At 52.9% G+C, this 17,032-nt stretch overlaps 1 protein-coding gene and 1 long non-coding RNA gene across 11 annotated transcripts in view; one reads left to right on the forward strand and one right to left on the reverse strand.

Moving 5' to 3' along the window:
- Positions 1 to 17,032, reverse strand: part of LOC120316484 — a 28,141-nt gene that overhangs the window by 10,336 nt on the left and 773 nt on the right. For all 3 annotated transcript variants that reach the window (XR_005558973.1, XR_005558971.1, XR_005558972.1), the window contains exon 2: positions 16,820 to 16,912. This is a non-coding gene — a long non-coding RNA (uncharacterized LOC120316484). The remainder of the gene's footprint in view (positions 1 to 16,819; positions 16,913 to 17,032) is intronic.
- GPR4 (G protein-coupled receptor 4) lies at positions 54 to 14,488 on the forward strand. Of its 8 annotated transcripts, none has more exons than XM_039362157.1 (3): positions 143 to 236; positions 10,127 to 10,390; positions 13,064 to 14,488. In XM_039362157.1, exon 3 carries the CDS (start codon positions 13,272 to 13,274, stop codon positions 14,382 to 14,384), a length of 1,113 nt encoding a protein of 370 aa, XP_039218091.1. In that variant the 5' UTR covers positions 143 to 236; positions 10,127 to 10,390; positions 13,064 to 13,271; the 3' UTR covers positions 14,385 to 14,488. The 8 variants fall into 8 exon arrangements, with proteins under 8 accessions (XP_039218095.1, XP_039218097.1, XP_039218091.1 ...); XM_039362158.1 differs by lacking the exon at positions 143 to 236 and adding an exon at positions 709 to 1,673; XM_039362160.1 differs by lacking the exon at positions 143 to 236 and adding an exon at positions 2,051 to 2,231.

Genomic DNA, 17,032 nt, shown 5'->3' on the forward strand with positions numbered 1-17,032 from the left:
TTGATCTCCCGTGGGATTTTCATTCTGCTGCCCTTCCAGGGCTTAGCAGGTTGGATCACGGGGCATCTTTAAATAGGCGCAGGTAAGTCTTCTGGACCGCTCTGCTATTAAAATATTAGGGCACCCAAACAGGATAATCTCCTGCTTCACCACCCGGCCCCCTTGCCTTTCCAGGCCCTGCTCCTCTGCCTGCTGTGAGTCGGGGGCCTTTTTCAAGCCTGCAACGTGGGGCCGTTGTGAGTCTCTTGGGGGTTCAGGGGCCAAGGGGGGAGGGTCTCCATCAAAGGGACGTCCAGCCAGAAGAAGGAGAGAGATGGGTTCTGGGGCAGAACCAGGGTGCTGGAAAGGAAGGCGGCCTTATTTTGGGAACTGAGGAGCGAGGATGAGGCAGGAAGCATCTCATCAAGGAAAGAGGCCCTTCCTGTCCTTTGCTGATGGGGGGGGGCTGTCCAAGAGCATCTGCAGGCAGCAGGACCACCCTTCCTGCAGAACCCCAGGCTGACCCGCCTGCCCTTTTTGTCCTGCTTCTCTTTGACAGCCACAGCACTCTAGTGGCTCCTATGGGAGGGGGAGCCCCTGCAGATGCTCTCTCCGTGGGTTTGCTCATTAGCCAGGAGCCCCCCAGGAGAAGCCAGGGAACGTGTGAATGGCTTTCCTGAGAAGCAGCTGCTTTCCAGGCATTGGAAAGGTGGGTGAGGGCCGAGCCCCTAAAGCCTCTGGGTGGCACCCTCCTCCGTGAGCCCTCACCACAAGATGGGGCCACGGCCCCTCAGGGCCCCCCACCTCAAAGGCCAGAAAGGAATTGGGGATCAGAGGGGTCTCTCGCTGATCTTTTGGGCCAGGTCTTCTCACCCGAATCCCCTGGGCTAAAGGAGCACATCGTGGAGGGGGGGCACTCCGGCTCTCCCCACACCAGACCAGCTGTTGCCGCCCAAAGGGGCTCTTTTCCCAGGAAGGCAGCAGGCTGAACCCTCAGGGGAAGCAAGCGCTCCCGAGCAGCAGCAGCAGGACCGTCCCCGCGATGGTGGGCGCTGCTTCGGCGGGGGGGGGGGCGGCTCCCGGGATGCGCGAAATGCCGCTCCTTGCAGGCCAGTTTTGCCTCCTCCGCCTCGTCCGCCGTGGGTCGCTAGCGGGGCTGAGCAGACGGGGCAGAGCCTGGTCGGGCTCACAGCATCGGCGGGATGCGAAGGCTGCCTGAGCGCGGAGAAGTTGCGAGGAGGGTCCGCGAGGCTCGCCCAGATCCCCCTCCAGCTCCTCTCCCCGCCGCCGCCAAGTTGACCTTTAACGTCTGGATTCGCTCCCCCTCCCCACCTCGGAGCCTCCCCGTCTCCGCAGCCCCTACAGGGGCCCCGGCAGGCGGGAGCGGCGGGGCGCCCGGGGGAGCCGGCAGCGAGCGGGTTAAGCGGCTCCCCGCCCCGAGAGGCTGGCTCCGCGGAAGGCGCCGCGCCGAGAAAGTCTCCGGGCAACCGCCGCCGATCACTCCGGGTTGAGCCGGGCGGCGAGCGGAGGTCCTGATGGAAGCCGGGCAAGATGCCTCGCCGGCGGCGTGAGCAGCTGTCCCGCGCCCCCTGCGCAGCGGCGCCGCTCGGGAGACGCCCCCCGACCCCGCCGGTGGAGGAGGCGGCGGCGGCGGCGGCGGCGGCGGCGGCAACCCTCCCGGGGAAGTCTCAACCGTGAGCATCCGCTGCCTGGCACTGCCGGGACGGGGACAGGCAGGGTGGGGGGGAATGGGGTCCCTTCCTTGCTGGAGGAGGGGGCCAAGAGGGCGCTTCCCCCGGAGTAAAGGGAAGCCCTTCCAGGAGGCTTTGTGGGAGCCGAGCCGTGCTGTGCCAAGAGAGGCTAAAGAGGGCCTCTGAGCATATACCAAGTGCTTTTCCTTCACCTCTTGAAAGTCAGCAGGGGTTGGGAGACCAAGCCGTTGGGGGGGGGAGGCTTGATCTTACTCTCACGACGGGTCTGTGATGGAGGCTGTTGCCCCAGGGATCCAGCATGCCCCGTGCCTCGTGCCGGGGGGGGGGGCTGGGGAGGGAGCGTTTCCCTCTGGGAAAGGGATTCCTGGATCCTGCCTGAATACATACAGAGGAGGTCCTGGGACCCCAGCCTGCCTGGCAAGTTTTGCCCTCTGCCCAGGTAACAACTCCAGCTGGGCAACTTGTGTGCTCAGCACAGAGGAAAGACACTCCGCATGTTCCCAGAGGCTGGCTGCAAAAGGGTCCTGCCCTGCAACCTGGGTAAGATTCCAGATGCTCCAGCAGTTTTTTTCAGGCAATTGCATGGGGGGGGGGAATGGCAAGGGTAGGGGGCATACAAGACCTCCCTGAGCAGAGAGAAGACCCTCCCAGCTTATAGGTCAGAGGTCTCCAATCTTGACCACTGTAAGACTTGTGGAGTTCAATTCCCAGAATTCCCCAGCCTATAGCTGTGTGGCTGGAGAACTCTGGGAGTTGAAGTTCACAAGTCTTACAGTGGTCAAGGTTGGAGACCCCTGCTAGCTGATCCGTGGCAGTCAGGAAAGAAATGGTGGCTACACAAGGGCAGTTGGCCAAGGGCAGTTTTTGTGTTGCACTAGAGGAGCCCTTTGACAGCCCTGGCTCTCCACAGGGGTCTCTGGGAGCCTGGCTAGCTGGGGTCCCCGGCCCTCTTTGAGAACCCAGCAACAGAAGGGCACGAGGGAGATGCCCCACCTGGCAGAGAGGGAATTCAGTCCCCCTCTGACTTTGGATTCCCTCAAGGTGGGAGGTTAGTAGGATCACCAAGGTGGCAGCTGGATCCAGCCCCCATTCTGGACCTCGGTCCCCCTCCTGCACCCAAACGGAGCAGCCCATGGGCTTCCCGCCGGCCAAACCGCCCGCTCAAGTTCAAGCAGCTGACTGGCACCCCAAGCCTGCCTGGACTCCCGATTCCAATCAGAAAACTCCCTTCTGGGGCCCCCCAGGTCAGGAAATGGGGTGGGTTTCAGCCAAGAAGCTCCAGCACATCATAGGCAATCCCCCCCTCCTCCAAGTGGCCGGCTTTTCATTGTGGCTCTTGCTCCCACGCTGGCCGACTCCCACCCAGCCTTCCCATGCAATTCCAGATACAACGCAGGGAGAAGGGATACTTCCAGTGGGAGGAGCAGGGAGGCAGCCCCCCTACCCCAACGATCCTCCCGAACGTATTTCTATTTTCATCTTTACTGACTCGCTGCGCGGATAGCAAAATTGCCCTGATATCCCCAGCAAATAATGGAGTTTCTGGCGATAACGAAATCAGTCCAAATGCAATTTCGAAATCACAGAGCGCATGGCGGGTGGGAGAGCAGCAGCCGTTTCTTCCTGCCTAGTCCAAGCCCTGCCGCCTCTCCAGCCATATGCCTGCCAGGGATGGACACCTGGACTGCCTTGGGGGGGGGGAAGGTGACCTGGGGGAGGAGGGGGAGTGGGCTGAGGAGAGGAGCCTGGCTGGCTCTCTCTTGGCTTTTAATGCCACCAACTGTGGCGGAGTCTTGTGCCGGAACTTTTTTGGGAGTGGATCCACTTCTGGGAAGTTCCTTTAAGACAGGGGTCTCCAAACTAGGTATCTTGAAGACTTGTGGACTTCAACTCCCAGAATTCCCCAGCATTCTGGGAGTTGAAATCCACAAGTCTTCAAGATTCCTAGTTTGGAGACCCCTGCCTTTTGCCTCTTTGTGGGCCTTCTGGAGTCTTTATTCCAAGCGGTGTTTGGTTTTTATTATCTTTCTAGCTCAGGTTTTACCTACTAGCGCTACCTTACTGTTGTTTTATTTACCATTTGAACTTACATGTTTTGTATTGTGTTTATACTTGACCTTTTCAAAATATGATATAACCTGCTGGATGAGGCTTTTATCTGGAGAAACAGGCTAGGCAAGGATTTAATGCTAATAATCCTTTTTGATAGTAATAACGAGAGAGCAGTTAGGGGATCTAGCAGGAGACGAGGAGGCTTCCAAACCACGGCTGAGACGCAGCTGGAAGCAGGAGGGCTACATAATCGTTTTAGCTGCAAAGGGCAGATTAACGGTCAGAATGACCCGGGTGCAGGATTAAAACTCTCCTCCGCCCCAAAGATGGCTATTTGTGTGTTCCTCTGACTGATCGCCTGGCGTGGCTCCAGGGCTCAGGGCTGGACACTTCTCCTCCGCCCGCCTTGCCCAGTCATATCCCCACGAAGGAGCTGGCCTGAGGTTTCCAGACTGCTCATATTTCAGGTGAAATCAATGAAAACTCCATGGAGCCGGCAACGGCTGGAGATCATGTGCAACTCAGGCCAAGGATACCTGGAGTCTCAGTGTTCACACAACACAGTTAACTTGAGGGGTCTAGCACTGATGGTGTTACCTAGTTGGGTAATGAAACGCCTGCAAGAAAACCACCCAGCTCAGAGACCACCAGTCCCCTCCTTTAAACCCTGACTACAAACATCCTCCTTTGCACTTAACTTGGTTACTGTATTAGCCCACTCGCTGGACATGCCCTGTGAGCAAATCATAGGCTAACTGGCTCAGAGGCATCAGTAGCAACACACAAACATCTAACCGTGGTTAAGACCAAGGAAGCCCAGCCTTTTGCGCAAAGACAAGTCACTCAGCTTGAACAGATGCGGGTAAACCTCGGGTGTGAACGTTTCCTGAAGGATCCGGGTCCTGGAGAAGGCTGAGCTGCTGCCAGCCACGGAGGCAAAGCATGGCCCACAGATCTCAGGCCCAGGCCTGGGGGGACGGGAGTGCGCCCACTCCCATGCCTTGGCACTGTGCTTAGTGGTTGAAAGACTGCCTCAGTTCCCCTGCAGGTAGTAGTCAGACCTGTAGCAACTCTTGGCCACCTTCGTGTTCTCAGATGGTTTGAATCTCCACAAGACCATCTTGTTTGAGTTGCACAGAGTAGGAGAGTCAAAGGGCTCCATCTTATATTATCTGTCCCTCCCTTTCCTTTCTGGACAGAAGCGGAAGGCTGCCCCCTGGGCTGGAGCCTAAACTCCCGTCTTCCACCCATCAGCCAGCAGCAGAGCAAACCAGGAACAATTAGCCCTCTCATTAACAAAAGCGGTTCGTCAAGCCGCTTTCCCCCCCCCCCAGAGGAGCCCCACCGGGCCTGGGTGCCCGGTCAAGCTCAGGCCTGCAGGAACGCCTAGACGTGGTTATTTACCCAGACCGTGGATTAGCCGGGAGCTGCTCGCCAGACCCACCCAAACACCTCCGGGGGATGAAAATCCCTGATGCAGGGAACTGGCGGCTTGATGGGGATGGTGGGATCTGGGAAACGGAGAGCAGCACCGTTCTCCTGCCTGCTTCCCAAAGCTGCCTCTTCTGTCTTGGCCGAGGGCTGCTCTCCCCGTGAACCCTGCGTAGCTTCTCCGCTCAAATGACAAAACGCACCAATAAAACCAATTCGGAACTGGCTGTACAGATTTGTAGAAACGTGAGCTCTTTCTGTGCCTAATTTTGAAACTGAAAATACATTTTCTTCCCTTCCCCAAGAGCCTCTTAAGAGCTGCCTAAGAAAGGGAACTGTAAGGTTTTTTAATGCATTTCTGCATTTTCGTTCGGTTATCGACCGCGAAACACTGCCTCCCACCTGGATTGAGGAGAACCTAGAGGCTCCTGTCCTGAAAGTAGGGCAGCTCTGAAGAAAGACTCCCCAGCTGCAGGTGGGGGGCTAACCCAAGAGAGGCAACCATCACCTCTCTGAAGCAGCAGCAAAGCCCCACAGCGAGTGCACACACACACACACCCATCCTGGGCACACTGCTGAGATCCCACAGGAACATTTGGGTTCTTCTGTCTGTCCATACAGCAGCTGCTTCAGAAACACCTGCATTTCTGGGATATAAATAGGAAGTGGCAGAATGATTGAATTGGGGGCCGAGCACTGACTGTTGCTGGCGGGTGGAGGGAGAGAGAGGCACCTGATGGGCTGGAGGGGAGGAGCCCCCCCAGGCCCTCCAGCTGCAAAGTAGCATCCCTGGGCTTGGGGGGTCTCTCTCCCCCCCAAGGAGATCCATCCCTCTCTCCATGTCAGAGATAAAGCAGAGGCCAACACCATCCAGATGTGCTCTCCTCTTATTAAGAATAATTGTTGGAAAGGGCCAAACTAGTCCAACCTCCTGCTCAAAAGGAGACCCTGGGCCATTCCTGACAAATGGCATCCCAGCCTCTTCTCAAAAACCTCCAGCACTGGAGCACCCACAACTTCTTGTGGCAAGCTGTTCCACTAGTTAATTGTCCTCACTGTCAGGAAATTCCTCCTTAGTTCCAGGTTGCTTCTCTCCTTGATTAGTTTCCACAGGTTGCTTCTTGTCTTGCCTTCAGAAGGCGCTTTTTAGACTAGCTTGACTCCCTCTTCTTTGTGGCAACCCCAGATACTGGAACGCTGCTATCATGTCATCCCTGGTCCTTCTCTTTGTTCGACTAGACATTCCCACTTCCTTCGCATGTTTTAGCCTCCAGAATCATCTTTTCTTGCTCTTCTCCACACCCTTTCCAGAGTCTCTGGAGTGATTCTCCCTTCTCATCCCCCAGTGTTTTCCACTCACTTTTCCCCCTTAATATATCCATTGGCTGGAAGAAGCTGTCTGGGAGGAACCCGGCGTGTTTAACAGGGCAGAACACGCAAAGCTGTCTAAGGATTACCGGCTGGGCGCCTAGGAACAGAGGAAGCGCCTCGCCCGCCTGCCTTTTATTTCTGACTCTCCAGGAACTGAGGCGGCTTTCTGTCCAGTTTCTCCTCCTGTTTCTCCCGCAGGCCCACTGGTCTCAGACGTGGACACGGAAAGGGAGGAAAATCTCAAATGGGAACAAATTCATAAAGTCCAAATTGAATTTTTACAGGACACTTAGCTTGACGTTGGTTTTTTTTATGTCTTGTTGAATTTGCAAAACACATTGAACCACAGAGTAAACAGATGGTTCACGCAGGTTGAGCTTCCTCAGAGAAGTGAAGCAATTAAGGAAGCTGCTGGGTTTTTAACTGATCGGGTGAAGCGTGTTAGGCAACCAGGGCAGCCTTTGTGTCCCTCCAGAGAAGCCACCAGACGTTCAAGAAAAGCCTGCTGCTTCTTTTTCTGCTCCTCAAATACAGGGCTCTCCAACCTTGGCAACTTTCAGGCTTGTGGACTTCAATTCCCAGAATTCCCCAGCCAGCCCTGGACTAGAGCAGAGGTCTCCAACCTTGGCAACTTGTGGACTTCTGGACTTGAACTCTCAGAATTCTGGGCTGGCAGAATTAAAGTTGCCACAGTTGGAAAACTCTAACTGAAACCTTCTGCAGAAGTGAGGACATTCTCCGTTCGCCCTCTTCCTTCTACTCCAGTGTGGCCGTTACGAGGTCTCCCCTAGTCGCATCTGCCTTCTAGCCAGCATCTGCACTGTAAGACTTCCACCTTCCTGAGCTGGCTACCTTTTCTCAAGCCAGAGAGGAAAGTCTTCTGCATTTCCTGGCTTGAATTTCTGCCCTGCCTGCCTACCATGAGCAGCGAGCAAAGAGTTTATTCAGGACACTCCAACATTTGTAAGGACGGCAGGTCAGGGGCAAGGCTGGCCACGTTCCTTCCAGGCAGCAGAGGCCGTCTGCCAGCTGCTCAGCCCGTTCGGAAGCAGGTGGGAACCGGGGTCCAGAATTGTATTCTTAATCTCATTTGGGCCAGTAATAGAAGAAGACAATGTCCTTGAGGAGGGAGACAGCTCCTGCCCCCCCCCCCATCCCTTTCTGCCCTTCTTCTGCCTCTAGGGCAAGCCGTCTGCTGCAGCCGTGTGTGGCTCCTGGCGTAACAGGCGCCGAGCCAGAATTTAATTCCTTGTTAACAAACTGCTCCAATTCCTTTTTTAAAATTGGGTGGGTTGTACTGACCCCCTGACGTTGACTCCCTGGCTCGACCCTCCGAGTAAGGGTGGCCCTTCCAGGAGAGGCTCCACAGACAGGCCCTTCTCCACTTACGGTCACAACTGAGTCCAAAATTTTCACTGCTAAACAAGACACCCGCTAAGTGAGTTTTGTGCCATTCTGTCAACTTTCTTGCCAGAGTTGTTAAGCGAATCGTTGCAGTTGCTTAGTCACATGGTTGCTAAGTGAATCTGGCTCCCCCACTGACTTTGATAATCAGAAGGTGGCAAAAGGGGATCACGTGACTCCGGGACGCTGCGACTGTCATAAGTATGAACCAGCTGCCAAGCACCTGAATCTTGACTGCAGCGGTCCAGGGTGGGAAAACCGGTCATAAGTCGCATTTTTCTGTGCCATTGCAACTTCAGTCACTAAATGAATGGTTGCAATTGCTACCTGTATATAGCTTGGGACTATGCTGACACCAGTGTATATGAACAGTTTAAGGGAGAAGCAGGACTCTCTGTTTGCACACTTCTTGTGCTACGGCTGTCTTGTCCCGGTGGGGGGAGACCAGATGGGTGTCCTGGGTCAACCCACCATGGTCAGCCTGGATTCCGGTGGGTGCCTTCAGCCAAGCCACCTGGTTACACAAAGGCAGCATCTTCCTTAGGGTTGTGTCTGCCCTTTCCCGCACTCAGCCCCCCCCCACACACACACAAGCACCCCAGGACAGTGATGAACTCTTTCTGCTTAGCTTCTTGTCCGCTTCATAGTGGCTCAGAGCGGAGAGCAAAGAGGGCCGAGGCGGCTGCATGCTTGGGGTCGGTTCCTGGGTTTTAGCCTCTGGTTGCTTTGGATTACCCACCAAAGATGCTGCTGCTTAGCAGAATAGCAGAATGATATAGTAGAAAGAGACCTCAGAGGTCTTCCAGTCCATCCCCTGCTCAAGCGGGAGACCCTATACCAGTCCAGATAAATGGCTGCCCAGTTTCTTCTTGACAACCTCCAGTGATGAAGCATCCATAACTTCTGAAGGCGTTTTTCCACTGATTAACTAACAAAATAACAGAGTTGGAAGGGACTTTGGAGGTCTTCTCATCCAACCCCTTGCTCAAGACCCTAGATCAGGGGTAGGCAACCTTGGAACATTAAGACTGGTGGACTTCAACTCCCAGAATTCCCCAGCCAGCTATACTACCCTTATGCTTCACTGTTTCAGACAAGTGGCTGTCTAGTCTCTTCTTAAAAACCTCCCGTGTCTGGAGTCAAGTCGTTCTGCTCATTAACTGTTCGGAAAAGCCAAAGGGTTCCTACAAGAAGTACGATTTCCACAGAAGGCCTTTGATCTCCCTTCCCCTCCACAGCAGCCCAAAGTGGAGAATGTGCTGAGCCCAAGCCTTTCGGGCGGGGCTGGGCAATTACAGACGTTGAGGAAAATTTAAGTATCTGCCAGGCTCCTTCCTCATCTACGCTGACCTCGTTTTTTACTGCTTTGACAAATAGAAGGTACCTCTGGCAGCAGGATTTGAGCTGCCGGACTTTTCCGCCAAACTCACAGGACACACACACGTTTACTCAGCACACCCTGCTAACAGTACCCAAAGGGTCCTGCGGGTCCTGTATAATGCTGGCTTCTCTCCTGGATGTGCCCACAACAGGTCTTTGCCAGTTGGTGCCCCACCTCCGCCTCACCTCCCGGCCCTCCAGGGGTGGCAGGAAAATCTCTCCCCACAGCAGGCTCTCCGTTTCCAGGAAGGCCACCGATGGTGAGCAGCTGACTAGCTGGTAGAAGTAAAACTTTGCTTTCCCTTTCTTCTTCGAAAGATAAATGGTTTTGAGGATTGATTGCATTCCCTGGGTTTGGAAAAGGAGGAGGAAATCCTTCTCTTCCTCTGACATCATCTCCCCAGCCCAGAATCCATCAGTCTCATCACCCCAGTTGCCATTCTTCCTTGCAGGAGGGCCCTCCCCTTCCCAGTATGCCCCCTCCCACTCTCTTCTCAAAGCCCCAGAGGCTGTACAGAGCACAACAGAATCTGGCTGACCTCTGGCTGAGACCCTCGGCCGGCTGAGGATCACGGAAGTTGGAGGAAGCGGATGGAGATCACATTAACAGAATAACAGAATTGGAAGGGACCTTGGAGGTCTTCTAGTCCAACCCCCCTGCTCAGGCAGGAGACTCTGTACCAGTTGTCCAATCTCTTTTTAAAATCTTCTAGTGTTGGAGCACCCACAACTTCTGGAGGCAGGTTGTTCCACTGGTTAATTGTTTTCACTGTCAGGAAGTTTCTCCTTATTTCTAGGTTGCTTCTTTCCTTGATCAGTTTCCACCCGCTGCTTCTTGTGGGATCTGTCCTTCTCCAAGGACCCCTTTTCCCGGTTGGTGGAGATTTCAAGTCCACTAACGTCTCGTCCAAATGCATTAAAGTACCTGCACCACATCTGAGCGACCTGCCTGCACACGGCCATTTTGTTCCTTCTTTGCTGTCAACAGGATGAAGCTGTATTTACTCACCTCCAAAAACATCCCTGGTGAAGGAAACGTGGTTGGAGGCAGGGGAGGACTGGTGCGTGGCTTGTAATTGGCATAACTTTTAATTTGGGGATAATAGGGAGTGTGGTTCTGCTTCCCACATCCTGGCTGAGCTGGCAGAAACCTTGCTATGGCCACACCAGCCTGTCTCTGCGTTGTTCTTTGCCCTTTGGAGCCCAGCAGGGGGGCCTCCAGGAACCCTCTTAGCAGGGAGGGGGGTCCTTGCGACCTTCAGTTCCAGCCAGAAGGATTAAGCATCCCCAAAAGGTCAACATTAATTTTTCAGGAGACTTTTCTGCCTAGAATCAACCTGCCATTCCTTGAGAAACGACTTAATGGCAGCAGACTTGGCACTGTGTACATGAAGACCCCTAAAACACCCACATGGATGCGGATTTCAGCTGTACACGTGTGAACCATCAGCAGGGAGACGGCTGGCTTTGGGAAAAACCCAGTTCCTGCAACTGTTCTTCACATGTTTTAGTCTCCAGGATCTTAATCATCCTAGTTGTTCTTTTCTGCACTTTTTTCAAAGTCTCAACATCTTTTTTGTAATGTGGTGACTACAAAAAAAGATGTTGAGACTTTGGAAAATCTTTTTAGGACCCTGCATTTCAATTGCAGCTCTATTTCCTCAGGTGCTTTCTCTTCCCAATTTGCCACACCAGCTCATGGGTCTCTCCCACACGTGTCACCCCTTTTCCAATGGGTGAGGTTATATCCACAAGAAAGGGGAGGGCGCTCCCTCTATATGGTCCCCAGAATTGCTAGACTGAGGATTGCGGATCGTGAGTGTTGGGGCTGCTGGCCTGAGATTTGGTTTCAGGCCACCGATCTTGATGGAAGAAGGGATGTGCTTTCCGAGGACGGGCACACGCATGTTTGTTTATTGCAGTAAAAATAGGGAAGAATCTTGAGACACTTTAGTCTAGGACACAGGTCGGCAACCTGCGGCTCCGGAGCCGCATGCGGCTCTTTGAGCCTTCCCCTGTGGCTCCCAGCCTCCTCTGCCTTTGCAGAGAGAGACAGAGACAGAGAGAGGCAATTGCGCTTCCCTGCTTCTCTCTCTGTCTCTGTCTCTCTCTCTGTGTGTGTGTGTGTTTGTGTGTGTGTGTGTGTGTCTGTGTGTCTGTGTAAAAGAGAGTGCACTCACAGTATTCTCCGAGGAGCTGAAAAGCTTACTGGGCGGAGCTCCTCCCTTTGCTGCATCTCTGCAGGAAGCAGGAAGCAGGAAGGGCGGGAGAGAGCTAGCTAGCCCAGCTAGGCTGACTCAGGAATTCTGGGAGTTGAAGTCCATGAGTCATAAAAGAGACGAGGTTGCTTGTTGGACAACAGCTTGAAGCTTGCCAGGTGAGCAGCAGATAGGAGGGGGGGGGAGAAAGAGAGAGAGAGAAAGAGAGAGAGAGAGAGAGAGAGAAAGAAAGAAAGAGAGCTGGGGAAGAGGTGTGGCAGACCAAGGGCAGATAGAGAGGGAGGGAGAGAGAGACAGAGACAGAGAGAGAGACCCTTTTGACATCTAAAATGAAGATAACACTGCATATATCCTTTTTTTACCTGTGTGTATGTGTGTGTGTGTGTGTGTGTGTGTGTGTGTGTACATATACACATACATATATATATATATACATATATACACACACACACACACACACACACACACACAAACACACACACACTATAATAAAGGTAAAAAAGGATATATGCAGTGTTATCTTCATTTTAGATATCAAAATGGTTTTGCGGCTCCCAGTGTTTTGTTTTTGGTGGGAAACGGGTCCAAGTGGCTCTTTAAGTGTTTTGGGTTGCCTACCCCTGGTCTAGGACAATGACTTCCCTATTCTCAGAAGTTCTAGAGGACCCAAAGGTTCCTTTCCCTGCCCCGAGAAATTCTTGGCTTCTCAGCTCTCTCTCTCATCAGAAGCTGCAGAACCATTTTTCAAAGGCATGTATGTATGTAACATCAGGGTTGGAATTCAGTTCTGCCAGAAGACACTGAGAACGTGTTTAGTCTTCAGAAGTGAGCATTTATAGCTCCAGGTTGAACTGGGGGGTGGGTGGGAGTGTCCTTGGTGCTCTCCCAGCTTGGTGGTTTTCATGGAGACATTTCACTACCATCGTACCCTAACCAACACAGAGAGGGCAAGCTACAGTATATGAACAAGGAACAAACTTAGAGCGCTGATGATGTTACTTAGTTGGGTAATGAAACGTCTGCAAGAAAACCCCCAAGCTCAGAGAGCACCGAGGACCCCACTTGTTCAGCCTTGAAAAAGAGAAAGGAGAGGGATAGGAGACTATTGAATAGGAGCACACATTTTCTCTACCATCCCAAATAAACAGGAAGACAGGTTTGATGGTGGATCCAAATGACCAAGGGAGGTTAAGGTCTCCTCTCAAGGAGATGCAGTTTGTCTTCAGGCAGACGCTGAGCAGCCATTTGTCAGAAAAGTTTCAGTTTTAGTTCCTGCAGTGAACCAGCAAGGGCTGGACTGGATGGCTCCTCGCAATAACATTATTATTATTTTAAGACTCAACATCCAGGAAAGCACCATATGTTTTTCTTGTACAAGCCCAGGCTCTGGCACAGTTCCCGCCGCTCTCTCCTCTCTGGCCCAAAACGTGCGTCATGTAATTTCTCTGTGACTTATGCTCTGAACCGAACCACAAAAGATGCAAGTGGCAACCCGTCTCTCGTTCTTTCCCCCAGGTCTGAAAAGCCAGGAAAGGCCACTGGGCGGTAGCCCAACCCCCGAGATCGGACAGACGGCAGCCAAAGGTTATCAGCACCGTTTAGAGGGCAATGATGGAGCCCCTTCCTCGTGGCAGCTTCAGGAACTTCCTTTTGGCGGCCCACCTGGTCCTGCGGATACTTCACCTCCAGCCACGCAAACTTTGCTGCTGAGCTGGGCTCCAGGATGTGCAACGCGAGCCAAGCCAGCTGGAGCTGCCTTGTGGACTCCAGGGTAGACCACCTCTTCCCGCCCACCCTGTACATCATCGTCATCACGGTGGGGCTGCCCACCAACTGCATGGCGCTCTGGGCAGCCTACCTGCAGGTCAGGCAGAAGAACGAGCTGGGCGTCTACCTGATGAACCTGTCCATTGCGGACCTGCTCTACATTGCCACGCTGCCCCTCTGGATCGACTACTTCCTCCACTATGACAACTGGATCCATGGGCAGGAATCCTGCAAGCTGTTTGGGTTCATCTTCTACACCAACATCTACATCAGCATTGCCTTCCTCTGCTGCATCTCGGTGGACCGCTACCTGGCCGTGGCACACCCCCTGCGCTTTGCCAAGTTCCGGAGGGTCAAGACCGCGGTGACCGTCAGCCTGGTGGTGTGGACCATCGAGATTGGGGCCAACTCAGCCCCGTTGTTTCACAACGAGCTCTTCCACGATCGCTACAACCACACCTTCTGCTTCGAGAAGTACCCCATGGAGGAGTGGGTGGCCTGGATGAACCTCTACCGGGTCTTCATCGGCTTCCTCTTTCCCTGGATGCTGATGCTCTGCTCCTACCAGGGGATCCTGAGAGCCGTGCGCGGCAACGTCTCCACCGAGAAGCAGGAGAAGGCGAAGATCAAGCGCCTCTCGCTCAGCCTGATCGCCATCCTCCTCTTCTGCTTCGCCCCCTACCACCTCATCCTGCTCTCACGCAGCACCGTCTACCTGAGCAGGCCATGCGACTGCAGCTTTGAGGAGAAGATGTTTGTGGCTTACCACACTTCGCTGGCTTTCACCAGCCTGAACTGTGTGGCGGATCCCATCCTCTACTGCTTTGCCAACGAAGGTGCCCGAAGCGATGTGGCCAAGGCCCTCTCCACCTTGGTGCGCTTCCTCACCAGCTCCAAGCCCCAGGAGATGGCCAGTGCCTCGCTCACCCTCGACACCCCTCTTTCCACCAAGAAGAGCATCTTCTGCCGGCAGCCCTTGACCTTCCCACTGCCGCCCTCCTCGCAGGCTGGCGGGTTGGGGATGGGAGACGAAGATCTCCCTATGAAAATCCTGACTTTTAAGCAGTGAATGTTCCTGGAGAAGCACCAGGTGCTCTGCCACGCAGCATCTTGAGGATGCAAAGAACGGAGTCTTGAAGAGCCAGTAATAATATTACAACAATTTAAAAACAGTCCTGAGTCCGCGCATGTTTCTGTCACGTTCCACACTTAAGTCCATTGATAACAATATCTGGCATTCTTACACTTCCAAGCATCCAAAGCACTTCACATGTATCGTCCATACTACAGCAGGGAGAGCAATTTTCCCCTCATACAGTCAGGCGGCATAGCACCACCTCATCAGCGATATCACGTTGTATCACATAAAAATGGGACCCAGGGATACGGCTGAAGCTCCATCAAATTTCACATGCTGAGGCCAGCCAGATGTTCCCTGTAAATTCCCATCACAGACACAAGCAGTAAAACTGCGCTGATTCCCATCAGCCTGCTATGTGACACCATATGACACGACATCCAACAATTTACCATTTAAGGGTGTAAAAAACCACCCCAACCCTATTGTCACTCTCTTCCACAAGTTCCCCTTATATGAGAAAGGAGCCACCAGGTCCTTGCACTGGGCTCTCTCTGATCTTCACCTCTGTCATTTTTGCACGGCTCCAAAACCAGCCATTTCCATTAGGCTAACCTTCCTCTTCCTCCATTCAATTTCCAGACAACCAGGTCAAAGGGCTGCTTGTGATTTTGGAAGCTGCCACCCTAAGACATCGGGATAACAACAGGTAAAGGTTTCTAAAGATAAAGGATAAATTCTCTAATCTAGAGAAGTAGCAGCAATAAGGTTTGAGCCCTGAGTGGCAACGCAGGGGTTCCTGTGCAACAAAGCTGGGAACCTCCTGCTTTTTCTCCCTTGCCCAATTTACGTCTGCTTCTTTAAACAAGAGCAACCGAAAGGAGCACATGGATCAAGCCAGAGCTAGCAGTTCTCAGTACACAAATGCTTCCCCAGGGCCCCTTCAAACATCAGAAAAAGAAAACATTAACCCGCGTCTGTTTCTCCTTAGCTGGTTATAGTTTCCCATCTCCTAGTTAGGACAGGAAGCCGAACACAGGGAGTTTCTGGAAGGGTCATTAGTGGAACATTTCCAGAGTCCATGATTGGTTGTCACATAATTAAGTCTCAGCCTGGCCTGATCCGTCACCCAAAGGGAAGAGGGGGAGGACTCTGTCTTCCTTCCAGAAGAGGGCAGCTCTCAGTGGGTACCAGTTCCTAAAAGAAGGAGATGTTTGGAAGTACTCCTGATTGTGCAGAAAGACACCAATGCCCGTTCTATCTGTAGCCTTCTTTCTGGGTGCAGCCCCCTCTTCCTGTTTGCCTGAGAAGTCAGCTCCCTGTTACATTCACAGCTGGATTATTTAAGAACTGATGAAGGGGTGGACTCTAATTATCCCTTCAATGCATGTTTATGAATGAGCGTGGGACGGATATTAATTTATGTCAGCAAAGATGATGTAAGAGTAGTAATTTTTTCCCTCAGAAAAGCTAAATTTACCGTATATGTAGTGTTACAATGTGAATCAGCCCTTTGTGTGGGACAAGATATAAGACATGTCAGCTGTTTCCAAAAATTCCCTCAATCCAAAATCAATGTGGACTTCTAGCAGGCTACCCCGTGGATGACTCTCTGTTCCAGGAATGTATGACAATGAAAGATTACCATCAGTAACATTCCGAGATGAGAACAGCCTAATCTTAGCCTCACCGAGGGCCACTGGACCGAGAGGCTTCATGGGAATAAACACAAGAGGCCAAAGGTGAGGCCAGTGGACATGGCTCTCCAGAGCAGGAGGGATCTGTCAATCTCAGACATGTCTTGCCTTGGGGTCTGATAGCCTAAAATATGCCCACTCCCACTGGGACAGGGAGGCGGCAGCATCATTACTGGCGAAGGAGGGTTCACCCTCCTGCCTGAAATCTCCCATCTTGCAGCTCCCCAAATGTTCTGAAGGTGAATGTCAGAACGGGAGACTTTTTCTGGTGCTGTTTATTTAGCTTTCTCTGTCTCTCTTGGCTGGATCCTCTGGCTGCTGGAATGTCCATAAGAGGATCCAGTGGCCGGTCTGTGGAGCAGAGCGGGGGAAGGTCGGTCCCTTTGACTTTCCCAGGGTTGGGACCTGAAATGCCTCAGTTCAACTTTAGCATGTCCCAAAGGTGCTTTTCCAAATAGCCACTGGACTTTCTTGGTTTTTTTCTTGAAAATGTTTTACTTCTCTTCCAAGAAGCTTCTTCGGTTCTTCAGAAGTGAAACATTTTCAAGGAAAAAAACCCCAAGAAAGTCCAGTTGCCTTTGGAAAAGCACCTTTGGGACAACCATGACCTGGAGGACTGAGAATCTTCATAGACATTTTACTCCAGAAGGACTGCTATGCACATGGGATTTTATAAATTCCCCAGACCCTTCCAACAAAGTGAGTCGTGTTTGAAGTCCTGGAGCTAACCTGCGGATGGTTTCTTTCTGCGCTTGGTTTCGCTTGGCAGCTGTTCCCTGTCAGGGTGTCAATTAGGTCTTCTGGCAAAGAACGTGGCAGCACCTAAAAGGGCAGAGAAAAGTGATTTAATGTTGGGGTGCCCCGACTCTCCTTTCTGCTCTAACCACAGCCCTCCGATCTGGGTTCAGGGGTCTGGGTTTGTGGGAGGGACAAGCATGTGGC

Source organism: Crotalus tigris, unplaced genomic scaffold, assembly GCF_016545835.1.
Source record: "Crotalus tigris isolate CLP2741 ecotype Arizona unplaced genomic scaffold, ASM1654583v1 scf7180000019364.2947544272:3078424, whole genome shotgun sequence".
NCBI lineage: Eukaryota > Metazoa > Chordata > Lepidosauria > Squamata > Viperidae > Crotalus > Crotalus tigris.

Excerpts from the sequence above, each read along its gene's own strand:
- GPR4 (XM_039362161.1), top strand. The coding sequence starts at position 13,272 with ATGTGCAACGCGAGCCAAGCCAGCTGGAGCTGCCTTGTGGACTCCAGG.